This window comes from Ictalurus furcatus, chromosome 7 (assembly GCF_023375685.1).
Source record: "Ictalurus furcatus strain D&B chromosome 7, Billie_1.0, whole genome shotgun sequence".
Classification (NCBI taxonomy): Eukaryota; Metazoa; Chordata; class Actinopteri; order Siluriformes; family Ictaluridae; genus Ictalurus; species Ictalurus furcatus.
Window position 1 is genome coordinate 16,132,406 of NC_071261.1, and position 27,605 is coordinate 16,160,010.

The 27,605-nt window shown below is 39.7% G+C and overlaps 1 protein-coding gene across 2 annotated transcripts in view; it reads left to right on the forward strand.

Moving 5' to 3' along the window:
- LOC128609962 (protein phosphatase 3 catalytic subunit alpha) overlaps positions 1–27,605 on the forward strand; it is a 100,827-nt gene that overhangs the window by 34,714 nt on the left and 38,508 nt on the right. For both annotated transcript variants that reach the window (XM_053628921.1, XM_053628922.1), the window contains exon 2: positions 21,707–21,907. In XM_053628921.1, the coding sequence (XP_053484896.1) occupies positions 21,707–21,907 (201 nt within the window). The remainder of the gene's footprint in view (positions 1–21,706; positions 21,908–27,605) is intronic.

Genomic DNA, 27,605 nt, shown 5'->3' on the forward strand with positions numbered 1-27,605 from the left:
TATTTAACCATGTGCCAAAAGTGATGTCTGAAATGAACTGTAATACTGCATCAGGTGTATAAAAGGATCACGTCACATACTTACAAATGCAGTGAGCTATATTCCTTTACAAAAAACAAATAAATCTTTGCCTCAAAATAATGATGCCTTTCTTATAATAGTTTATTGGCTGGCCAATTGCCTGTTTTTAGATTTCCATTCTGAGTGAGTTTTGAGTAAACAGTCTTTCCGTTCTTTTATTAGTACATAGAAACCTGTCCTTCTTGTTTATGGTAAACTCTCATACACTACAGATGTGGTCGATGGAGATTAGGGTGAAAAAAAAGCCCAAACAGGTTTTGTGGCCTCTGTTCTTCACTTCACCGAATGTCATGCATTAATGCGTTTTGAGGAGGTTTGATGTTTTAGCACCGTGGGGATTTGACTTTTGCAAGATGGACACTTAACTGTAGTGCAGTCATAGTTATATGGACACACACACACACACACACACACGTGAATATGCATTTTCTGACTAAATGTACGCTTTTTTTCTCTCTCTTTTTGTGTAGTTTTCTCACCTATTCAAATTCTTCTCGAATTACTTTTACCTTTTTCCTCTCCTGCAGTTTTCCTTTCTTTTCTCTCTCTCTCTCTCTTTTTTTACTCTCTCTCTCTCTCTCTCTCTGTGCGCTGACTTGTTGTTTAGGCCCATTCTGCTGTAATGCAGATTTGCAATGCTGTCTCTTAATGTGGCCTAATCCTGTGTCATGGCACTGTGTGAATGCAAGCTTGGAATGTCTTTGGCCTCGTCATTGCTTGCTGTACAAGTACAGACAAGCAACACGCGCATCACTCACACACTCTTGTACATGCTGTTTGGGTGTCTTATTCACACACAGTTTCTGGCACACGAGCTCCCGTCGTCTCTCTGCATAACTTTTCTGTTACATTGTTTGTCGGGCAAACTCGTTTCACTTCCAGACTCTATACACACACGCACGCATACAGACATGCACACAGTAGGAGACATGGCAGTGCTTGTTAGTGTCTACTAGAACCTGCAGCCTGTGCTGTGTGAGAGGTGCTGTGGAGTGTGTTGTCAGGATTTTCTGAATGATCCAGGTGTGTGTGTGTGTGTGTGTGTGTGTGTGTGTGTGTGAGAGGGAGTGTGAGTGAGCAGTCTGTCTCATACTCTCATTATTCATAATGTAGGACTTGTATGTCTTACCCATCACGCAGCCCGAGTCAAATATTAACCCCTGGCTGAAATGAGGTTCACTACAGGATGAGACTCATACAATCTCGTTAAAGCACTAGAATCAGAAACGCATCTGCACAACACTGTTATTTATGTACACATTTATTTACACAGCTGAAATAATTAGCACTAGTGTCCCATACACACAGCATGGGAGACTAGTCTACTACCATACACACCCTCGTACAGACCTAGAGCCAATTTTAGCATTCTGGCCTGTTTTAGGGAGGTGGGAGGAAACTGGAGAACCCAGAACAAGCCCACACAGACACAGGGGAGACCATGCAAAACTGCGCAGACCTAACCTGAACTCGGGTTCGAACTGGCGAACCTGGAGCTGTGATGCAGCAATACTGTGAGAGAAGAACCCAGTTCTTACAATATTTCATTTGATATGCACGGTTAAAGCTACCTCCAATCGGTTCCTATATTTATTGATGACTTGACCCTGGCAGCCTATGGTGCTATACACATTGATTAAGAACTGTGTGTACTGAAAGTATTATTTAGCTTCTCAGGAGGATTGACAGTCTGAAAGATGCTGGGACATGGAAACGCTGACTACGTTTACATGGACAGCAGTAATCTAATTATGGACCTTATTCTGAATAAGACAATATTGTGATTAAGGTGTTTACATGAGTTGCTTTTAGATTATTCCTTTCATGTTCCCGTTTTACATGTTCTAGAACATGGATCGATGTCCCTGTGCCAGTATTCTTATACGGGGGTGGGGGTAGCTGGCGGCTGGGGAGAGATAATAATGTATGGCACAGAAAAATTCAAATGTGAGAGTATTAATGTGCATAAAGAATTGACTTGCTGTCACATTGTGGAAACTTGAATCAAAATCAAAGTGAATTGTGAAGTTCCTCTAGATTCCAGTCCCCAGTAATATCTTTAGAGCTATGCCCTTGATACACACACACACACACACACTTGCACACTCAGACGATACTCTGATCCACTGTGTTATCATTCTAAAACCGTTGTAATATTGTTGCATTATTTATATAACCATTGTTTTTAGTTTATATTTTATTACCGTGTTTCAGTTTCCCTGGTAACCATGTAACTGGTTCATCCTCTCTCTGCACACTGTAACAGCACCAGTATTTCATAGATTTAGATGTTTACACCCCCCCCCCCCCCCCCACACACACACACACACACGGTGTAACAGGGCATTTCGTTGCAAATGTCTTCCACCGTGCCGGTGCTGTGTGTAACTGACATCTGGAATCAATTCATATTAGATAATTTTATGCTGTAACCAAGTAAAGATATCAATTAATCTGTTATCTGATTTCTTCAATGATCAGGTTGGGGGCAGTAGAAATTGACAGGAGAGCAATATTTCCATTCAGTCAGCAGATTGTGTGGCATGCCACACACACATACAGCCTTTCAGAGTGTGTAGGAAAGCGTTTCTGTGCTCTGCATAGGAAAGTGGGTTTGGTAACAGAACGGTAATTATTTTCCTCCACACAGATCCCTGCAAAGATTTCTGCAGCAGGTTTTGCATGTCTTGCCCTGGTTAATTATATGTTTGTTGGTGTTTTGCTCCATTTTCAGAGCTGGCTCCATATTACCATAGCACACAGACAGAGTGTTCCTGCGAGGTGCTGTTCTTTAGAGAAGAAGGATAAATCTGGGTGTAAATGGTGCTCCGGGTGAATTGGCAGGAAACAGACTGCAAGGTTACCAATTACATTAATGACCGATTTCACTTCAGGTGAACCAGCACACTTGTTTATGGACATGCGATAACGGAGATCTTGTTACCAAGGCCATGTGTGAAGGGATTTAAAAGCAGAAACCGCTGTTAAATTAATAACGTCCACATGTATTTTCTGATTACGTGGTACATCTGATAGCAAGTAATTGTATCTGATCACTTAAAAAAAAAAAAAAACATTCTGAGAAGTGGCGGTAGTATGAGGTCACCAGCTTTTCATCAACTCTCCTGTTTTTGATGGCTAATATGGCTGTAATAAATAGTATTATATTGCTACGTCCGTACTTGCAGATTTTATCACGGTGAGTGTTCCCAGGTTTTTGAACAGTGGTGTCCAGCTGGACTCTTTCCATCCTCTTGCTTTCTGCTTCTTCCGTTTGAATCGTCCACTTCCTCCAAATCCGAGTGTGCCAGGGGCACTAACTGCGATGCATGTGGGTGTCACCTGGCTCCGGCTCAGCTTCCATCTCATTGGCTTTCAAACCTGCCTGCTAATATGGAGAGCTTTCTCTCTCTCTCTATTTGCACTACGATCAGAGCTTGTATGCTTTTGAAAACACTAAGCCTCAAAGCCTTGCTTCCACTGTTTACATCTTTTCCTCTGTTCCCGCTATCACATGTAAAACAGACCCAGTCGTGCGTCTAATGACCTCCCCATTGCGTGCCTTACAGCTAGATGGCCATTCTGTCCTTTCACATCCATTGTACTGTATTGAGCAATGAGCAAAATTGAGCCTCCTGTATCAGTGGGGTAGCACAAAGTGGCTCTGTTTGGCTTTAATGTTGTCCGTGCATTATGTTACACAGCCACAATGGCACTGAACACTGGAGATAGTGCTCGCTCTTTGATTTCTGTTTTTATCTGTCCTTATGTGGATTAAAGTTAAGCACTTCCAGTCCAGAACAGAGGTCATACAGCGGCTGATGCCTTTTAGGCTTATCTTTTATTACCAACACAATCTACTGATTTCAGCATTCCTTATGGGGAACTGCTATTTTTATTTCTTTTTTTTAAAAACATGTGATTTTGTTTGCATATGTTGAAGTACATTTTATATTTAGGGCATTTGGCAGATCCCCTTATCCAGAGCGACTTACGTTTATACAATTGAGGGTTAAGGGCCTTGCCCAAGGGCCCAACAGTGGTAGCTTGGCAGTGCTGGGACTTGAACTCCTGACCTTCTGATCAGTAACCCAGAGCCTTTAACCACTGAGCCACCACTGCCACTTACACACCAAGTACACTTGTAAGTTTGTGGACACCTGACCAATCACACCCGTATGTGCTTGTTGAACATCCTATTCCAGATGTAGTCCCCTTTTGCTGTTATAATAAGCGCCACTCTTCTGGGAAGGCTTTCCACTAGATTCTGGAGCATGGCTGTGGGGATTTGTGCTCATTCATCCACAAGAGCATTAGTGAGGTCTGGGGTGCACTCGGTGTTCCTGTTCATCCCAAAGGTTTTTGAGGTCAGGGCTCTATGCAGGACACTCGAATTCTTCCACTCCAACCATGGCAAACCATGTCTTCACGGAGCTCGCTTTGTGCACAGGGGCATCGTCATGCTCGGACATGTTTGCAAAGACATTCTATACAATTATGTGCTTTAGTTAAACGTTATGGCAGCAGTTTAGGGACGAGCCAGGTATGTGTGTGAAGGTCGGGTGTCCACATAGCTTTGGTCATATAGTGTACTTCCTTTTAAAACAGGAAGTGAGGGTGTCAAAGACCTTGACTGATTTCCACAGCAGCCAGTAATGTTTAAGATATGGTACACCTCTGGGGAGGAGCCTAGGCTATAGCTCACTGAAACAGCTAAATACATTTAATGAGAGTTCATATGAATGCAGACACACACACGTATAAAATCCAGCCATGTTTTCAATTCAGTGGATTGTTTGGAATTGGATTTAACGTGTGGGAAGCTGCACAATGGGGGTCGGACAAATACATGCTAGAGCACATGTTGGACAAGTACACACTGAGTCATCAACATCATCTACAAAACAAAGTTCTGTCATTTATATATATATATATATATATATATATATATATATATATATATATATATATATATATATATATATATATATTCTGGCTTTTTTCGGTCCTCAATGTCAAGAGACTTGTATAAGAAGCTCTAAAACACCGATTTGTGTTTTAGAAGTGTAAAACTGAAATACGCACAGTGTAATCTCAAGAAAACAAGTAGACAAAAACGTTTTGTTTCCATGACCCACTCTATGCCCCAAGCATTTCAGAAGTTTTCAGATTTCAAACGTATGAAGCTGGACGTGTTTTAATATTGATTTCCAATTTGATCTTTTTACTGAGTCAGATGATGTCTTCTGAGGTAGTATATATGCTGTATAAAACTAAAACATTTAAAATAATGCAAGCCAAAACTAGATTTGGGCAGCAACAAGCTATTGTTCTACTGTATATCGATATGTATGTATGTATTTATTTGTTTGGATAATCGATTAATCTAATGGTTATTCTTTGTTCCAGTTACAGTAACTAATTGGAATCAATATGGAAATAATGACATCAGAAAGATGTTGATTAAGTAAGCATATCATTGACTATTGAAATCTCGGTCGATGAATTTTCATACCCGGTTATTGTTGACTAATTGCTGCAGCCCTGTTCAACATATGAAACTAGGGGAGAAAGTAAATAGTAAGTTAAGAGGAGTAAATTGTATTCAGATGGCATTTATGGGTAGACTGGAGTTTAAAGGAGGATTACTGCTTATTTGTGCACTGGCTTTTCTTTCATTTGAACGGCTGCTAAATGAAAACTGTTCACTGCAATCTCAGTCTCACATGCTTGCCTAATCTCCTTGTATATTATTAATATTGCATGCACTTTGACAGAATTCCCAGGAGGAAGGAAGGAAGGTTCTAAATAAGTGAGGGTTATCCTGCGAATTTATGAAAGTCTGAGTGGGTTGGTCAAATTTGAATGCATTTCGTAACATTTTCTGCAACAAAACTAGTTTTATGAACTAAGTGTCGTGCAGTTTAAACGGAAAATGAATTTAGATCTATGGGTCTTCAGTCAGGAAGAAACCTATTGTTATTGGTAGTTTTCTTATTAGGGGCCAAGCAACAAAGGTGCGTAGTCACCAATTGTATCCGTTAGATTTCCTATTCTTCTTCTTCTTCTTCTTCTTCTTCTTCTTCTTCTTCTCCTTCTCCTTCTCTTGAGTCTATAGCAGCCCATAGAACCGCTTGTGGGAAAGTTATGAAATTTGACACACAGATAGAGGACAGTCTGGCCTCAACCTCTAGCGTCACCAACTGTCCAACATTGCACTCATGTATATGATAATAACTTTGGAGCCATAAGGGCTAGAAACTTTTTTTTTTCCCTTTTGATTCCTTGGCTCAAGACGATTCGAGTGGTTTCCTGACCAGATTTTCTGCCATTATGAATTTTCTGAAAAACCTACTTTTTCGAACTCCTCCTAGGCCGTTGCTCTGATTTTCACTAAAATCGAATCAGATCATCTTCAGCCTATGCTGGCAAAAGTTATCAAAAGCTTTTTGACAGACCAAACCGTTCTCAAGCAACGCGTAAACGAATCTGACAGCGAGCACGCCAAAATGGACGCGAGGCTTTATTTTGAAACGCTTCAGCGTATTCGCACCAAAATTATAATGTATGTCCTAGCCATCATGACTTGTGGGTACGTGTACAGTTTCAGAACAGCGCCACCTACCGGTCATGAGAGATGAATAAAGCACATTTTTGCTTATGACTTATGAATGGTTTGTCCTAAAATCATGAAACTGGTCTCTACAGATTCAGTAGGAATAACTATTTTTTATATTACATTTTTGAATGTCAGTTATTTTGGTGGTCATCCATTTTGAATTTAGCTCTAAATGCTGTATTTTATGAACGACTTAGTTCATTGTTACAAAAATTGGTAGGTGTCATCAGGACCATGGCTCAACAATTTTAATGCCATTTTTTAATAATAATGCTAATAGCTTTTGAATACTTTTGTGCATTGTCATGAGATTGGTCTTGACAGATTCCCTGGGTCATACAGAGAACAATGATACCAATTATGCCATAGAAGGCTAAAATTCGTGTCCACAATTTTGACTTTTCTGAAAAACCTACTTTTTCAAACTCCTCCTAGACTGTCGGCCCGATTTTCACAAAATTCGATTCAGATCATCTTCAGACCATGCCAGCCAAAAGTTATAAAAAGCTTTTTAATAGACCAAACCATTCTCATTTAACACCTCAACAAATGTGTCATGATGCCAAACTGAATCTGAGGCTCTGCAACACTTTGGCATATTCACACCAAACTTTGTGTGTGGTATTGACACCCCACTCTGACCACACCACACAATTTTTTTTGACCGTGCCACCTATTGGTCAGTTTGACACTACAACCTATTGGCACATTGACACTACAGGGAACATGTAACTCCCACACCAAAAATGGCCCACATGAGGCCATACAGGTCACGCCCCAAACCCTACGTGATTTTCCCTTCACCCCCATAAGTCCAAAATGTCTGAAAATTGGTATACATGCCTTATTTCTCATGGGTAACAAAGAAGCCATTGGGACCCATAACGTCTACCATGATAGATTTTCCAGTACATTGAAAATTTGTCCAAAACTGCAAAAATCTTCTCCTCATGAACCGTAGGTTTGTTTGCTTTGGACTGTTATACATATGTGTGGGTACATGTCTTTCTATATGGTGATAAGCAGTAAGGAATTAAATAAAAATTGGCCGAACTATTTACACATTGGTGACCTTACACACATTTTCTGTGTCCATAAATCAATGGAACATTACCTTATGGACTTCACCTGTGCCACACACAAAGAGGACGCTACAGTATGTTACCATGTGCGATGGCGACTTCATGTCTCCAAAAACAATGACATTAAAAGGAACAATAATTTATCGCTAGCACCAAAATAATTCCTTGCACATCTGCTAGTCATAAAACGGATACTCTGATTCAGTCACCAGTTCATATGAAGACTCTTGACAATGTTGAGTAACAAATATGAGAAATGGGTGAATGTAAGCTGAAAAATAGATTTATTGTGAATATCTGAAATATGCGTGCTTGGCTAAATGCTAGTGCACTTCGCCAGTGGATATCTCCTTTCCTCCACGGTCTGCAAATGCTCCAAAAATACTCACTGACTGCTCAGGCCCTTTGGGGCCACGCACACGCACCCGCACCCATGGCTTTCTGGCAAGGGTGTCTATTAGGCAGACATTCTGTGGCTGAAACAGAATCTGTATGTCTTCTTCACCAGAACCATGACGCTTGGTCAGTTTCGTCAGTTTTGTTCTACTGCGGCACACTAAATCTAGAGACTAGACTTACACTTCTCTAAATAGTGTATAGGGGGCGCTACAGGCCATGCCTCAAAGTTGACACATTCAAAATGATGGCATTTCTACTCCGTCAGTCCAAAATGTCTGAAAGTTAGTATGCATGCCTTGTTGCTCATGGGGAACAAAAAGTCTCAGGAACCCATAATGTCTGCATTATTGATTTTTTATTTTAATTTTTTTTTCTACCATGATCATTTGTGGAAAACTACAAAGATGAATTTCAAATCTGCACTTGATCCAAATGAGTTGAAATGCTGTACTTGTGGGATACATTTCTCTACCATGTCAATTTTTAAATGGTCCGCAATCTTGAGGAGGAATCCGCCATTGCTGCTTGCAGCTATATTTTGTTTTGTTTTGTTTTTTAATCAAAATTCTCTGACCTGTTTGACACATTCTCAAGACTTAAAACACTGTTTACTCTTCAGTCACCCTTATTGTGACATGTATTTCGAGATCTGTGGCTTTGCTTTTCATAATCAATCATTCAAACAGCCTAAGGGTGTTCTTTTCTACACACAGCAATTTGCTTTCAAAAATGTGGAATCTTGCGCACACACTTTTTTTTTTTTAAAAAGCCTTTAGGCTTAAGAGGCTGGTATTTCTCATGAACTCAGCTTGAGCGTATAAAAGCATTTGCATCCATCCGAGTGACTGAAATGAATCAGGTTCTGCCCACTTAAGTTTGCATCCTACTTGCCTGCACTACAGATGAATGAATAATGGCGATCTCACTGCAAGTTGCTGTAGAGAAATCGTTTGCCAGTCTGGAATAGGGCTGGGCGATATGACAAAAGTATCACATCACGATAGTTGAGGACAACTACGATTTCTACGATACACGATGCGTATCACGATATATAATTTAGCTAACTAACTGTTTGTTTGCAAAACAGTGGTAAAATAACCAAAAAAAATAAAAAACTGTTAAACTGAGTTTGACACTTTTCTTTAATGCCTACAAAGACACAGATTAATTAAAAAAAAATTGTTAAATCAACCTCATCCATTCAGTACCATTGAATTTGTAATGATTAAAGATGGAAAATATACAGCACCATGCACTTTTCTGAGATATCGTTGGTATCGCGTAATTTACATTTATCACAATATCGATATTATATTGATATATCGCCCAGCCCTAGTCTGGAAACTTTGTAAAACTAGTGAAAAAACAAGGTGCTATGTTCAGAAAACAATCCTGCAGAATTACAGTTTCAGTACCAACCAGAAAAACCTAGCAGGAAGAGAGGGAAAACCCCCCCACAGTTTTAGCCCAGGGACTCGAGTATATGCTGGTGGACAAGATGTAAATGATCAACAGAACGTTCTGCCCTGCACCTTCACCTTATACATTCACCTAGATGAAGTTCTGCGCAAAGTGAAAGTAACCACAAACGCGAGCAAATGCACAGCAGTCACCTCCAGCGTTCTGTCTTCCTTCAGTGAAGTTTACATCCTTACTTTCTTAAGCTTTGCCATCTGGTGAATTGGATTTGTGTTTGGTCTAGTGAAGTTACATACAACTGTAGATAACTGCTAGATAATAATCGAATTAATAAAGATTATAATCCGATTAGCAGATTATTGTGTAGGGAACTGTTAATAGGACTGCAAAATGATGCTCATGTTTTAAGGTTTTATTTCAGATATGACCGAATCCACTTTTATAAGTAATGAGCTAACTGCGTTCCTTTCATTTTTCTTATGGTGCTGTGGTTTACAGGCTCATCAGGGGTTTTAGTGAGCAGATCAGAAGGGAAGTCTTAAAGGATCCGTTCTTTTTCTGCATGTACAAAGTCATTATTAACATTTTAGTCATACAGTATATGGTTATACGTGGGAGTTTCTTTGTCTTCCTTTTCAACTTTTTTCTGCTCCTTCCATCAGCACGATGCACTTAAGTATGCCGGGGTTGGAATTGCAGGGGTGCTAAGTGTTTGTGGGCAGTGGAAGATAAGTGGCTGCTTTTCTTTTCTTTTCTTTCTTTCTTTCTTTCTTTCTCTCTCATCTCTTTCTCGTATCAGCCAGGACATTGATCAGCGTGTCTGAGTGGTATTGTATATGATTTTTAGAGTAATACCATCCATTTCACTGCACACTCTCTCTCCCTCTCTCTCTCTTTCTTTCTCTCTCTCTCTTTTTCTCTCTCTCTCTTTCTCTCTCTCTCTTGCTCTTTCTCTCTCTCTTTCTCTCTCTCTCTCTCTCTCTCTTTTGCTCTTTCTCTCTTTATCTCTCTCTCTTTCTCTCTCTCTCTTTTGCTCTCTCTCTCTCTCTCTCTCTCTCTCTCTCTCTCTCACCTGCTCCTTCTGAGATACTGAAATCGAGTGGGTGGCAGGGTGAAAGTGCTGCTCTCTGGCTTAGCAGTGCCAGACCAATACTGTCTCACTCTCAGCAGCCCCCAGGGGCTCGGAGCAGTTTGTACCACCTCAGCATTTTCAGTGACACCACAGAGATGCTGCGCACAGCTATATTGCTCCACAACAGACCACAGGCAACCTTACATCACAACCAGAATCACTACATACACTTTATTCGATTCCTATCTCACTAATTAGTCCATATGTTCCTGTAGTAGCCGATTCTCGTGCTGATAAACGGCCACATCAGTTAGAATGCTGGCTCGTGTTTGACGTGCTGAGAACACTAACTCTTACGAGGAGGTATGATTGACAGCTGCACGTCGAAAAATCCCAAAGGTGAAGTGTCTGTTTATGAGCCGCTGCTAAAAACCATTACCGTCAACTTTGTGTTTAATGGAAAAGACAGAACAGTTTTGCTTCATATGGTTGAAAAGTCTTGTCTTATATCCATGTTTTGTTTTTTTCAGTCCATGATTGTATTTATGGGTGTAGTTGGCATAAACAAACAAATTTAAAACCAAAACTATTTTTAAAACCTTTAGCATAACCTGATGAACGAATTTGCAGTAACTTATGCCAGTTATATGATTTAATCCCCATCATAATCATATGATTATAAATGGATGTCTTTATCCTTAAATTTACACAAACACTTTTGATGTGTATTCATGCATGTGTATTCAATTTATTTGTATCCAGTCTGATAAATGAAGCTCATTCGAAAGTTATACCAGTCTGCTCATATAAACTGTAGCATCAGTAATATTTACTTTGGACATGCACATATGGTGAACGCGCGCACACAGTAAATGTTGGCATAAGGAAGGGTCCTTATACATACAGTCTCTCCCTAAAAACAGACAGTTGATATTTTGATAAATATGTCAAGAGAAGGAAACTGCTCATGAAGTATAGAGTCTCCCAAAACATCCTGGGAGTTGACACTCTGTCTACACTGTATGGCCCAATGTATGTGGACACCTGACTATCACAGCCATATGTGGTTCTTCCCCAAACTGCTGACACAAATTTGTTAGCTAATTTGTATGCTGTAGCATTAAGAGTTCCTTTTTCACTGGAACTACAGGACCCAGGCCTCCTCACCTGACATCAGTGGGTGACCTCCCTAATGCTCTTGTGGCCAAATGGGCAAATCCCCACAGCCACGCTCCAAAATCTACTGGAAGGCATTCCCAGAAGCATGGAGGTGGTTATTATGGCTGTCATTATTACTCTGTTGTATTCGACTACTCGATTATTATTCAAAGAATTCCTCAATTAAAATTTCACGTCATCAAATATTCATCAAATGATGCCCAGGAAATTTTTCCTTATTTTATTATTATTATTTTTTAAGAAAGCAAACCTGAAGCCAGTCAAACTCGATTCAGTAATAGAAAAAGAAAAATAATAATAATAATGCACTCGTTCTGTATTTTAGCTACTTTTGGCCAAATGCCGCTTTTTCAGTAGATTCTGGCAGGCCTGTTTTATAATATTGTTAAGCAAGACTTCACGCACTGAGCTCAGTTCATGCCCCTCTGACACGAGCCGTGTTGAGAAAACGGCGTGAACGGGTCTGCGACTCTTTAACCAGGCACACACTCTGCCATCAGGCACACACACAGAGAGACACACACACACACACATGGCAGTTGATGGATCTTTCAGATGAGGTAGGGGTCTCGAGGGAAACGTAACCTCTTCAGAAACATTAAAGGAAGGCTGTGCGGTAATTGAGTTCCAAGCAGCACTGTAAAGTGAGTGCCACAGAATGTGATCCTGACATGTCCCTTATTCTTTCCAATTTCAAGGAAGCAGTTGAGGTCCGGGTTAAAGAATATTTTGATGTAGAACCAAACATTACTATCATAATGCTTCCAAAAGTTAGCCCTTTTGGCCTGTGGTCAGGAAACATAATACTTGTTTGTTGAAGAGAGCAGATTTCTAGAGGTCCAAATACATTTGTGTAATTCATTTAGATGAGTTAATGAGCTCATGTGTATAAAATGCACTCTGAAATGTGTTCCAGCAACACGATCACCAGTGAAATCCAGCGTGCTTTCTGTGCCTGATGGAAAATGATTTATTCCACGACTCGATCAGAACTTCTGACCTGAGCCGTGACCGATAGTGTTTGGCAGAACCAGAGCATTATTATATCCCATTCCTTATCAGCTGGAGAAATTAGTTGTGGTCCCAGGGGGTGCGTGGAATTATGCATGAGCCTGTGATTGTCCTGCTGAGCTGGAAACAAGACATGCTTGCATTATGCATGGTAATTGGCTGATATGGGACGGAGGCGGTGCTGCGTTTTCCCTTTAAATGTCTCTCGTTATGCAGATTTTTCATCTGCTCTCCTGCTGCTCCAGCTCTGCTCGAGCTGCCTCATTGACTTTTCCATATATGCCGCTGGAAAGGCTGCTTCAAATGTCAAAACACTTTGTGTCCCATCGCCGAAGACAAATTGCTGAGTGTATTATTGCCTGCTGTGTTCTCACAAAACACGTTACCAGGCGTTATTTTCCCTTTGGTTAAGTAGCTAGGATAAATGCTCTGACGCTACACAGTGTTTAGCGTTTATAGGGGATGTCTTGAAAGCCGTTTGGTCACGGCAGCCGGGAACGGTCAGTGAACGGTTTACAAACGTGTTTTTGTTTTTTTGTTTTTTGTTGTTTTTTTAACAAGTGAGCGGGAGCTTTGATGTGGCTTCCTTAGCAGGAAACTGCTTTGGACAGTCGAAGTGGAAAGAACTAAAACGAGACAAAGTTGTCTGCGTGGAACAGGGTCCGAGAAGCGGAGGAGTTCGAGTCAGCGTGACAAACGCTGCACGCTTGCATTTTATTCATTGAGTCCAAGCATCTAGCTGCGAGTTCTGCAGAAAAAGACCTGTGTCCTGGATCCTCTGTTTAGAGGAAATCGACCTTGAAAAAAGGGTTTCATACACATTCTTTTTATGGGGGAGAACATTTAGAACGGTCATGAGGGATGCCCTGTATGATGATTTTATATTTTTCAAAATGTTATTTTCTGATTTTATTAGAAAATACTTATTTACTTATTTATTTAAAAAAATATAAATCTATTTTATTGACTTTTTTAGCTGTAATTTTTTAGCTAGCATGTTTGTTTTGTTTCATTTTTATTTCTACCAGTGTTCTTAGCAGAAACCATAATCATTTCAGCAAAGCTCCTTGGGAAAAAAACACCTGTGACTAATGAGAAACAGCAGCTGAGTTTGGATTTAGGGCTGGTTAATGTTTGCTCATCTATAGAAACCGTTTTCGTTTATGTAACAGCGAAACCAGCGCGGAGGGGAGTTTAATGGAGAGCTGCTGCCTTGTGTGTTTTATACTGCACAGTCCACAATACACATCACTAAAACACAAGCGTGCTTATTAGTCCCTCTCAAGTGCAGAGGCGTCTGAAACCCACAACGCATGTTCTTGTGCGGCGTAATCCACCATGTTCAAATGTTAATGCCATTCAAAAGATAAACTTATAGACTTCGTGTTAAAACCATAATGAACTTTCTTTTACTTTCACACTATCTGTTGTTACCCAGATGAGGATGGGTTCCCTTCTAAGTCTGGGTCCTCTCAAGGTTTCTTCCTCATATCATCTTGGGGAGTTTTTCCTTGCCATTGTCGCCAACGGCTTACTCAATAGGGATACATTCACACATTTAAAATCTATATCATGTGTTTATATTTTTCTGTAAAGCTGCTTTGAGACAATGTCCATTGTTAAAAGCGCTGTACCAATCCTGTCCCAAATGTTAATTATCCAGTGCACTGCAAAGATTTAATAACAATATCATCATTCATTCATTTTTTGAAGGGAAAAAAGAAACACTTCTTGGTTAAATATAAATGTAAAGCTTCACAATAGTATACAGATGTCTCAACAATGCTACTATTAGAAATCGCAAAAAAAAAAAGGTTTAATGAGTAGCTTTTAAAAGGTTTCTTTTTCAAGACCTTGCTAAGATTTTCTCAACTTCACAGATGTGTGAGAAGATGTGTTTCAGTGTGTGAAGCTGTTGTTTATGGGGGCTACCTGAATTTCCACCTGAATTGTTCAGTATAAATATTCATGTGAAAAGAGTGTAGGAAGATCTCACGGTCGCTGAGAAGTGATAATGAGGCAGACGGCTTTTCAGACCGCTTTCAGTAAGACCAGCTTGACCTTTATATATATTTATATATATTTTTATATATATATATAATGTGTGTGTGTGTGTGTGTGTGTGTGTGTGTACATATATGTATTTAAAACTTTGCTGGTGGAAGCCTGGCTCGGCTTTTTTAGTTTATCTGTGTAAAATATTTAAATCCCAAATCAAAGTTGTATTTGTTTGCTTTCATGCAAGTTGGAGAAATTTACAATAATAATGGCCTTTGCTTATGCAGAGTGTTATTGCACTGAACTAATTTTCCCTTCGTTCTGAAGTTACCTTATAGGAAAGAGTGGTCATATTTTCCATATCCTCTTTTTCTTCTTCTTTTTTTTTTTTTTTTTGGAAGTGTTAAGAAGTGGTTTGAGCGTGAGAACAGGGCAGAAAAGGTCACTTATTCATGACTCTGTCCAAGCCAGCACTGGTTTGGAACGTGCGTGTGGAACACTTGTTAAATGTCGGCTTCACGAAAACCCTGTGTTTATACAGTCTGTTCCAGAATTAACGGCAGCCTCTGTAAATATAGGTTTAAAAAATTGGAGGATAAACAGCTTTGTTATGAAAAAATGTCTTTGTGGTTAATTAGCTTAATCTCACACTGGAAATACGAGAGAACTCTAACCGTGAATTGAAGTGACTTCTTATCACAATATTATCATTAAAATAGAACCTCATGTGTCACCATTATTAGCATCCCTAGAAATGTTACTGTTTTTTTTCCACCTGAGAGATTAGGAAATATTAAGCATCATCAGTGACTTCTTGTTTCACTAGGGTATAAGGCATATGTCGGAATTACTGTAATTACTAGATGTCAACTCGGATGTTCTACTCCGAGCTGTTCATGTCCTCGGAATTAAATGAATCTGTGTGAGATGATGATTTTGACAACTGCAAAATTACTTTAAACTGTGTTGTATGTATTTTGTTTATTTTCAGATTAAGCTCACATTATTAAGACATTAATAATATGCAATTATACAAATTATTACACAGAAATATTACGAGATAACTACTTTTTACTGTTGAAGCCACTGCCAATTTGAGCGTTTCTGCAGGATGTTGCAGTGGTTCGCTGGTACAAGTGGGAGTTTTCAGAAATCTCCTAGTTTACAAGTTGTAACTCGTGACATGGCGTGAATGCAGCTTAAATCACGAGGTGAAACAGAGGCCAAATTCATTCATCAAGATGAGAATGATAAGAGAATGCACAAATGAAAGTGTGTTAACCTCTATCAAGGAAAATGCCAATCCAGTGTGAAGACAAAAGTGAAGAGATTTAAAACAAACAGAGGTGTGGCGGATGTGTTATGAAGCCATCTGGAAGAGAACACAAGTGTATTTTGCCCCCATGTACAATGAGGACGATGGTTATCTGATCATGGTTGGAGATTTGCAGAAGATGGCAGCATGTTGGGGTCACGAGTTGTCTAAATCTACAATTAGACACCACCTCCATACCAACAAACTTTTTGGAAGGCATGCCAAATGTTCTTTCATCTAACCACAAACTTGGAGTTTGCTAAATGTTACTGGAACTTTGACTGGAACCGGGTTCGATGCTCAGATGAGACAAAAATAGAGCTTTTGGCAACACTCAGGGTAAGGTTGGTGTAAAAAGATTGAAGCTAGACCGAAGAGAATCCAACCCCAACTCTTAAATATGGTGAAGGATCTGTGGTGATGTGAAGTTTTTTTGTTTTGTTTTTTTTTGTTTTGTTTGTTTTTTTTTAAAATTGCCAAAGAAAAAAAAATTGGGAACCTTATTTGGATGCATGGCCAGGAGATCAAATGAAAAATCTGGCTGCTTCCACCAAATAGCTTTAACAGGGTTGAGGTGTAATCTTCCAGCACTACAATGATCCCAAACAAAAATGACCACAGAATCAAGATTTTGACATGACTCTCCCAGTCCCCTGACCTAAACCCGACTGGAAGAGCGTTCACAAGAGAGTACACGAGAGGAACCTGGAGAGATATGGTACTGAGGAGTCTCAGATTCCTTGCTCTATATTCTCCAACCCCATAAAGAATTCTAGGAGAAGACTAATGCACAAAGTACTAAAATCAGGGGTGCCATTAATTGTGACATGGTTCTGTTTGGTAATTCTTTGCAGCAGACCTGCACTTCAGTTAAAGCTTAATCTTCCGTGTGAGATTAGCTAATTAACCAAATGTCTGAACTCGGATCTTTCCCCATCACCTCTCCATTAATGTTACTTTTCACTGATTCACTGCGTTTATCGTTTACAGATCTCTTGTGTAGCTAGTGATAAAGTTCCTGTAGGTCATTTATCATACTCGTGCTGGATCCTCTTCATCTTTAATGGACACCAAAAGGTTTCAGACTTATAGAATGAAGTAGATGTATTAAGATGGCTTTACATACTAATGTCTAGCTTTAAAAAATAAATAAATAAATAAATTGTAGTTCAGTTACATTGACAATGTTCTTTCCAGTGAAGGTACATCCATCCAAACAGGCTTGCAAAGACTGTTTTTGAAAGGAAGTTAGATCAAGTGGATCTCTTACAACCCACCCACCTCCACTGTGATTGGTTGGTGTAGACATTTGGAGACCGACACGGACTCCAAAAGCATCTCAGTGCATTTCCCCAAGCAAGGTGGAGGCATTGTTCCTTTTATGTCAAACAGATTCATTTTATTTTCTCAGTGGATAAACATACAGTACGAAACAACAATCTTCACTAATTGTTGATTTAAAACATTTGAACATGTTGGTCATTTGGAGCCACTTCTCTCTTTCGAGACAGCACAGTGGAACCGATTCTTACAAAATCGGTGTTTAGGAAGAGTCATTTCTTCAAAATTATGCTGCCCATTAATGTTTAAATCGTAATATGGAAGTTGGAAGAGAGTCATACTTCACTGTAATCCAGCTATGAGCGAAGCTTCAAATCACACTTTTAAATAAATGTTTTCCATTATCCAGTGCGATGTGGTTGCAGTAAAAACAGCTACATTCCAATTTCAGTCAAAATGCAGCCATTTTATGTTCACGAACAACAGTAAATCATGTGCTTTCACATATCACACGTTGAAGTTTACTGCCTGCCCTCTTGCTTGAGGGACAGCTTAGCTAAGGTTCTCTCACTGTTCTCAAAGACTGTGAAAGCTCTGGGCTTTCCTCAGTTTATTTCTTTTCCGACAAAATATAAACCAGGCTTAAGGGAGCCGGTTCATGTCGCAACTCCTTTGTGATGGACAGAGGCACTGAGGTCAGCTTTCAAATGTGTGCCGTGTAGTGATCAGTTCTCAGTATTCCTACTCGGATAGTTGGTCTCGTCAAATTTGTGTCGTTTCAAAAGCTCAGATGTACACGGTGTAATGCCGGTGTTGTAAAAGTTCTGCAGGTTCTACATGTTTAATCATGCTATGCCTTTCTTTGTATCCTGCATTATTCTGATCATCAGATAATAAATCGCAAGGCATAATGGTTGGTCTTGTGCACAATCTGAGTCCTCATGACATGTGATGCCACAAGATACAGGAATTATAGTGTTTAGTACTGAAAATGTTCTCTCTTTTAACGTGAAGCATCACATGGCCTACTTGAACACTAGTGCACTGGCGATGGAAGTTAGTAACCCAAAATCGATTTGCTGATCGTTATGAATATTAACTGTGTCCAACTTGTATGAGTGTGATTTTATTTAAGTCTCACTAGTTAGTAAAGCTGCATGGTGGAAATTGGATACATCTCATTATGCAGGATTGAGAGAGACCCCGTATTCCGTTCAGCAAACAACCATCCACAGATAGCAATCACAAACCAACGTTAAATAATTAAGTCCAAATTTAGATGTTGCATTAAATATTCTGCTCCAAGTGATTTGCAGTAATGTGTTAATATATTTCCCCCCTTTGGTTTTTCATTGCAATTTAATTGGCTGCAACTTCAATATCCATAGAGTCATTAGATAAACTGAAGAAGTCATGTGTGAGCGAGAGACCAGAGTAGAGAGACAATTACTGTTTAGTTTTGCTAATAGTTCCTTTTTCACGATGGCTTCAGAAAACTTCCGCCTTTCCGCAATGCAGTGTATACGTACTTCTGTTTTACCTTACACGTGCTGGATACTTCAGGAAAATGCAGGAACATGAAAAGTAAAGTTTAGAATAGTAATGTTTATGTATTTACAGGTTCTTATATTTTGATTATTTTGGTAATCATTTCCAGTGTACCATTCTTTAACGTGTAACTGCCTTGGATGGGAAAGTAGGCTAGCTAGCAGTAACAAGAAAAATATGCATCAGGGTTTTTGAAGGGTTTTTTGGTTAAATGTCTGAAATAAGGTGTGTGTTTAACGCAAGATCAAGATATTTTCATGTTTGTTTCTATGGTATAAAACACATCAGTAATACCCCACTCCTGGTTTTTGAAAAAGACGGTTGTTAACAAATGGATAAATGGGACAACACTGGTCGTCAGGGACATTAAACATCTACAGTAAACGTCATCACACCTATTTGTATTTATACTCTTTAGCAAACTATTCTAACTTGGACTATACCAACTCAGACTATTCCAACCTCAAACTATTCCCACCTCAAACTATTCCCACCCCAAACTATTCCCACCTCAAACTATTCCCACCTCAAACTATTCCCACCTCAAACTTTCCCACCTCGGACTATTCCCAACTCGGACTATTCCCACCTCAAACTTTCCCAACTCGGACTATTCCAACCTCAGACTTTCCCACCTCAGACTATTCCCAACTCAAACTATGCCCAACTCGGGCTATTCCCAACTCGGAATATTCCAGCCTCAAACTTTCCCACCTCAAACTATTCCCAACTCGGACTATTCCCAACTCGGACTATTCCCACCTCAAACTTTCCCAACTCAGACTCTTACTCGCACTCTTACTAACTATTCCAACTCAGACTTTCCAACTTCTAGATCTACCGGTTTATAGCATTTTCCAATTGTAGAGTTTTTAAATAAAGATTGAAGGAGTTGTCAGAAGCTTAGCGGTGGTGATGGTGTAGTTCGTTTATATCCAAACTTTAGCTTTTTACTTCTGGCGATTGTATTTGGGCTTCAAAATTCATAAAAGTGGTGTTCATTTGTGAGGATTATCTTGATGAACAAAACGTGTAAGAATCATAAACTTTTGTTGGTCACACAGCTTATTTTCTGAAATAATGTAAAAGCCACTGGAAAAATCTTATTGGATTTTTGTCGAGGGAACCAGGGTGATGCATACTTCCGGGTTGGCTTACAAAATTACCTCATCCCTGCAGCACCCTATTCTTAATAACATTGCACAATATTGTGTTTAGTGCTTCGTAATAAAGTGTAGTATATAATCATTATCATCAGGTTTCCCCTCTGAACATATTGGAACAGCAAGCCCATTTCTATTGTTTTCGCTGTACGTTGAAGGCATTTGGGTTTGACGTCAAAAGATGAATGAGACGATAGATCAGAATTTCAGCTTTCATTTCTTCATATTTATATCTAGATGTGTTAAACAATTTAGAACATGGCATCTTTTGTTTGAATGAGTTATCGAAAATATCGGAACATGAGACTGATCAGTGTTTCTTGCTGTCCAGGTGTGCCCTGTTATATTGATTTACCAACTATAAATGTTTATTGTTGGTTTGATCCATAGGTTTCACCTGTGAAGACTGCATTAGTTGTTAAAAAAGGATAAACCCGCATGAAGAACATAGAACTGTGTATGGGAGAAAAGCAAGTCATTTTTAAGCTGAGAAAAGAGGGTCCAGATCCACTGCAAATTTATATATCGATTTTGCTATTTTGTTTCCCCATTTTCTCCTTAATTTAGATTTGGCCACCTACCAGCCACCTCTGCCCTATCTGAGATATGTGAAGGCAGTCGACCCTATTTTTCAACCTACTGCTCATGCTGTTTAACCTACTGCTAGGAAAGCGTTATCCACCTTCTTCTGCATACATAAGCTCACACAGGGGTAGTGTCACTGTGATTGACAGGCAAGAGAGAACATGCTATCCCTCCCACCCAGAGAGCATGGCATTTATTTATTTATTTATTTTCACTTGCATAGCTGTAGTACTGTCAGGATTTAGTGGCACTGTTAGCAAAGCCACAGCAAATTATATATATATATATATATATATATATATATATATATATATATATATATATATATATATATATATATATAATATGTGTGTGTATGTGTGTGTGTGTGTATATATGTATGTGTGTATATATATATATATATATATATATATATATATATATATATATATATATATATATATATATATATATATAAAAATAAAATGAAGATGTTTTAAGTATTGTGATATATTCTTTGCCATATTGCCCACCGTTAATTAGGTGATGAGCTTAGTGTTAAAGTAGAAAAATGATCCACTTGATGCACTAGGGGATTTATGATCTGAGAGAGCCACTGTTCTGGGGATTTTCAATGCATCAGTATAAACAGAAGTATCAGACTGTAAATAAAATCCGACCATACATAACGTGAGGGAAACTGCCTTCCTTTGTTTCACGTTAGCTCATGATTCTTCGACGTTAACTGTAAAGAGCTGATGTGCCTGCAACTTTCATTCCAGCCAAACAGGAGCCACCTAATGGTCATTTACAAACCTAGATCAGTTGATTAAAGAAGTGGAATGAGGTGTGACTGCTGCTAGATTGCAGTGAAATGGCCTTTTGTGGATAAGATTAAAGTTTCAGTCCTCAGTGAAGCCCTGCAGTGATTTTAATGTCTTTCTTTCTTTCTTAATTTTTTTTTTTTTTCTACAGCTGTCCCGTTCCCCCCCAGCCACAGGCTGACCGTGAAAGAGGTGTTTGACAGCGAAGGAAAGCCCAAAGTCGATGTCCTCAAGGCTCATCTGACCAAAGAGGGCCGTGTGGACGAGAGCGTCGCCCTGCGCCTCATTGGTGAGGGAGCGGCCATCCTGCGCTCTGAGAAGAACCTTCTGGACATCGAGGCCCCTGTCACAGGTCAGTATTTCTCTTCTCAGCTCACACATCTGCTAGTACACTGGAAAGTATCTAAGCAGAAACCTCGCACTCTGATTTCTCACACTTCTCTAACAGCGTGAGGCTCGGCTGTGCTAACGGGAGAAGTGTTGACAGAAAGGGTTGAATGTGATGCTCCACTTTTTACCGTTTTCTCCTTTTCAGATTGGTTTGACAGCTCTGACACTGCCCTGTGCCTGCTCCCTGCTTTAGTGGGTATGACAGGCATTGCTTAGAAATGACATACAATTCCTTTTGAGGGAAAAGTGTGGACTGGTCTCTCACATTCAGTGCGTGACTACGTGCAGTCTCAGCCGTTTTGTCTTTTTTTTTTTAAACGATAAGCTGGAAATCTGATCTTTTTGTAGTATTACATTTCACCAATGCTTTTATAAGATAAGTTACCAGAGACTTCCATGTCTTTCTCCATTTCTCCCTCTCTGTCTTCTTTATCATTAGCCGACTTCATTAGACTTGGGTTTGAGGCTCTTTGGTGACTCCTTTAACACTGAGCAGGAGGACGAGCCCTGTGCAGCTCTGCTTGTTATTATATTTGGGCGTGTACACTATTGGCCGCCTGTAACATAAACACCTTGTCTGTTTCTCATTACACTCAGCCTTGGACTTTGAGGTTTAATCTGCAACATGACCCTTTTTTTTGTTGTTCTCTTTATTCTCTCTTTGCACTTTTAACAGGTCTTTTTAAATCTTGATTGTTGTGTTTGGTTTACTGCCTTAAATTAGTTTTCTGTGCAATCTTCCCCCCCCAAATGTTCTCTGCTGAATTCCAGCCCACAACGTCGTTGTTCCTCCCACTCACATCTAAGAGCCAATGAAACTCTGCTTCAGGTTGTTTACAGAAATAAGACCAACATTACTTGGAATTTTGTATACGTAAGTGGCCCAGACGAATGTGTTTAAGACATGAACTTTGTCCCTTTATTTATTTATATATATATATATATAATATATATATGTGTGTGTGTATGTGTGTGTGTGTGTATATATATATATATATATATATATATATATTATATTATATTATAATATATATATAATGTGTGTGTGTATGTATGTATGTGTGTGTGTGTATTTGTACTAAGTACAAGCAGTTTTCTGAGAGGCCATGTGCCTTGAACACCTTTTGGCTGTTTTAGGATGTGTAATAGTGAGGCTTGATGCTTGACCTCAAAGCTTAGTAAGGGTTATGATGATGATATTATTATTATTATTATTATTATTATTATTATTATTATTATTATTATAAAAAAAGCTATGGAAATGACTGAGAAAGAAAGAATCCTTATACCGACATACAAAATAAGCTGTGTGTGTGTGAATAACTGTTTGTCTTGGTGGGGACCATGTGTCCCTATAAAGATGAGAGTATCTGATAGTTTGACTTTTGACTTGTCTCCCCCCCCCCCCCCTTTTTTTTTCCAAAACCTGCACGTTTTTATTGAAAAATAAATAAATACATAAGGCAAAAGGTTTCCTTTTGGTTACTGAGGCCAGGGTTAAGCTTGATATCAGGGGGTGTGTGTGTGTGTGTGTGTCCACCAGCCCCTTAAGTTATCAAGAACGGTCAGCTTTTCCTTTGAGAGGATGTGCGGTATGTGCTCACATGTGTATACGTGTATACTTACAGTGCTGTGACTATTTGATCCATACAGGTGGTAGAGACACTGTAAATCTTCTAAAGGCAAATGTTGTCATTGTTTTGGAGCACACTAGCTTATAGATAACCTTAAGGCTAACATATTCATACTAAAAGCCACAAAACAGTTTTTATTTCATGGGGACTTGAACGGACGTTTGGAGCGGAAGCCAGTGTTTTATTCCCATCTCACCGACACTTATGTAAACAAGAACAAATATAGCAGTCTAATATACTGAGCAAATAGAACAGGCAACCAGCATTTCTCCACGCCGCCACCAGTTTGATTGAGGAGCTTCTGCTCTGATTTAGTAAATTTGCAGAGGTAAGTGAGTACAAATGCACGCTCTGTGGGCTTTCACCTGCGGTAACGATTACAATCATGAAATCTACATCTGATTTGCAGCCGTTGTATTCATTTTACCCAACACGTTTCTTATTGTACTTGAACTATGCTTACCGCATCCAGTTTTTCATTCCGTGTAAAAGCAGTGCAAAGTGTCCATCGACTGTTGCTTTCAAAAATGAGGTTTCTGAAGAGCCATTTAAAGTAAACGTTTTTCAGCAGTTCAGTTTGGAGCGAAGCTAAAAATGGCCGCCGCGCTCGTGTCTCCCATCAAAAGCGCCCTGTGTAGGGTTTGTCACTTCACAATGGACTGCAGCGTCACTCGGCACAGATGTGCGTTTGCTCATGTGCTTGTGTGCGTCAGGGATCACGGTTACACATGTTGCACCAAACCTGCAGGTCCGTAAGCACACACAGACTGAGAGACTGAGAGGGTGTTTGTGTCATCGTAGCCGGTGTAACAGCTAGCCTCTGAGTGCGAGTCAGTCCAGTCATCATGAATACACTGATATTATAATCCAGCAACCACACCCAAACATTGTTGTGTGTTTGAGGTTTTCCTAGTTACTTTATAGGTTCACGGTTGATCTCCAGTTGCAGAGGATAAGAAAAATTGAACAGTAAACATTTTTGATACAGAAAGCAACTGTTTTTTGTTTTGTCGTTGTTTGTTTTGTTGGGTTTTTTTTGGGGGGGGGTCTCCTTCCTACTTTTTTTTTTTTTTTTTTTTTTTGGATTGGTGTCACAATTCTTAAAAGTGACTTACATTTCCACTAAACGTGAGCCATCGGTGTGTCAAGACTGTGTGAGGGTATGTTTACAGTGTATGCTGCATCGTGTTTGTGTGTTAAGCTCTGGTCTGCTGGTGTTTATGGAACCACCATACTATCCTGAGAGAGAAAGAGAGAGAGAGAACGAGGGGTAGAGAGAGAGCAGGGGTGAGAAGAGCTCTCATCTACACACATGCCTTCATCTAGATATGCAGAGGTACACAGTGTGGCTGGAACAGAGCCATCAATCACTCCCACCCAGCTAATCCCCATCCTGTTGGTGCGTGCACACACACTCTCCTTTTCATAACGTTAGTCTGTCTCTCTCTCTCTCTCTCGTATAAACGTACCTTTCTTCTCACATAACACTTGCCAAAGGGTTCAGTGTGCCAGTGAGTGGGAGGTGGGTTGATATCATAGAAGTGTTTGGTACACACACACACACACACACACACACACACACACACACACACACACACACACACCATTAGCAGCCAATAATTACACTATGTATTATGTGTGTGTACATATACATGCACTACATGCCAAAAGTATGGAAGCGAGCGATTCCTAAAGTTTCATTAACATTTTAAAAAGAAGTTCATTTCACCAACACACAGCATGTGTTAACTGGTATATAGTATAACCAATGATATATATTTTTTCTTCTCCCAATGATTCTTCTATTGTTTAATTGTTTTGTGGTGATCTACTCTTACTGTAATATAGTACATGAATTATTTAGCCAAGCTCTCAGGAGCACTGTTACTATGAGAATCAGCTAAAATGATTAATGCCGTTCCAGACGGGTGAAAAATTAAAAAGCTTAAACGCACCTTGGAATAGATTCTACAGCCCACTGGAACTGTACAGGAGCAACGAACATCATACTTCTGAAGGATATTCTCTCAGTTGGTGATTTGATGATGACGTCGGAGATGGTACTATCTGCCATAGGCCTTCAGTTAGGTTGAGATTGATTTTCAGTGACCCTTTCCTCTAAGGGCATCCAAACCATGGAAGAAATATGTCTATATACTGTTAGACTTAAAAAATAAAAAAGTTTATCCTCTTATAATTTAGACAGAATAAACCACATGTCCATTATGTTTTAAAACATTGCAACATTTTTGTAATATGCATGCACACCGTATAGAGAATCCTATCTGAATAATGGAAACATTGCCAGTAAAACCCTCTGCGTGCCCATAACTTTGGATTGGATTTGGGTAACGTGTATAAATCGAGATTGTTTGTCTGTCTACAGACTGCCCAGTTTAGGATGCACATAAACAGTTCATTCGGAGTCTGCAATTGGAGCGACTTCTTTCAAATTGCTGAAAAGTCTTCCAGTAAACATATTGATTACAGCAGCACTCTGTTGCCCTGTACCTACACCCTGCAGCCTTTTTATTCTGTACACCTACTCACTTTGTAGCTATACAAATACAAATTCCTCACCCACTCTCCACACTGTATGTCCGTGTTAATAGATCACCATAGGGCTGACCAGATACTGTTTGCTTGGTCAAAAAGAGACGCAAGCTCACTTCCACTCCTCCCCACCCCCGATCGCGTGTAGAACTGTGAGTGGGACTGTTCTTTTCAAATTCAGTTCTCACCAGGTCTTCCTTCCCGCTCCTGCGGAAAGTTTGACCAGTCTTGTCCGCTCCTGCAGTTCTTATTGTTTGCACCTAACAGCAGTATTTTCATTTCTTCAAAATATAAGCAAATGTATCATTTTAAAGGACTGTGATTTTGAGCAGAATAAAGCAGTTAGTGTTGATGAGTTAATTGAAGCAGTAAAGCTCTACATCTGCCCTCCTGCAAGAAACTAAAAGATGCCCACTTCAGCGACGTTGATTCCCGACATCCACCTCTATTCACGTGGCGCTTGTGTGTGTGTGTGTGTGTGTGTGTGTGTGTGTATATGTTCATCACACGCACTCACACCTGGTCAGCAGTGATCCTCTGTCAGTCCATGTTTGATGACAGATCTTCCTGTTGTTCTTTTGGTTCCCTATTGAACAAATGCCAAAAGCTAATTGAACTACAACCCAGCTCTGTAATTTTAATCATTGTTTTTAATCATGAAAGATCAGCATAAGAGCCGCTCGCAACATAGCGTGCAGCTCCAATGCCAAAAATACAGAAGGCCTATACATGGGGTTACCTGATAACATGATCATCTTGACTACAAAGAAGATTTCATACGTAGTAGCACATACGCACTAAATCGCACACTAGACAGTCAGCTTTTGCTCATATCCAGGGCTGTGTAGCAGTCCTGTGGTTAGAACAGAAGGCCTAGCATCCACTAAGTGACTCAGCAGTAATCAGTGCCAAGCGTCTCCTCCATCTTTTGCTAATTGGCTGAATAGACAGTTCAACTCGTAGGCTGCGGCTGTTCTTCCAAGCACGACTCAATTGCCTTAATTGTTTTATCTGGAAAGTCCAGGTTCTTGTAATGTCATTAAATAGAAAGGCAGCCTCATCGGACGGGCCTTCTATAGCGGGGACACTAAACGGCACTGTTAAATGATGTCTCCGATAATTAATGACGTGTCTCCAGTGGAAATGACTGGGAGTTTGTGTTAATGTTGCCTGCGAGGAAGACCTAGAGGCACTTCCTGTCTGTTCCTGTCTGTTAGAACTAAGCACAGTTACACTTGTATGCTCAGGGCTTTGGAGGACTGATGAGGCGGTGTTGTGCGCTCATGGGTGTCTGGGTTAGTAGACATGGGACAATCTCTTCTTGGATGCAGCACAAGATTTGGCATTGATGGCAAACTAATCGTTTACATTTATTACATAATCAGCAATGTTTACAGCAATGTTTAAAATAAGTAGCTTCATTTTACATTTATAATGTTCACTATATCTGCTCACTACATAGGTTATAACATA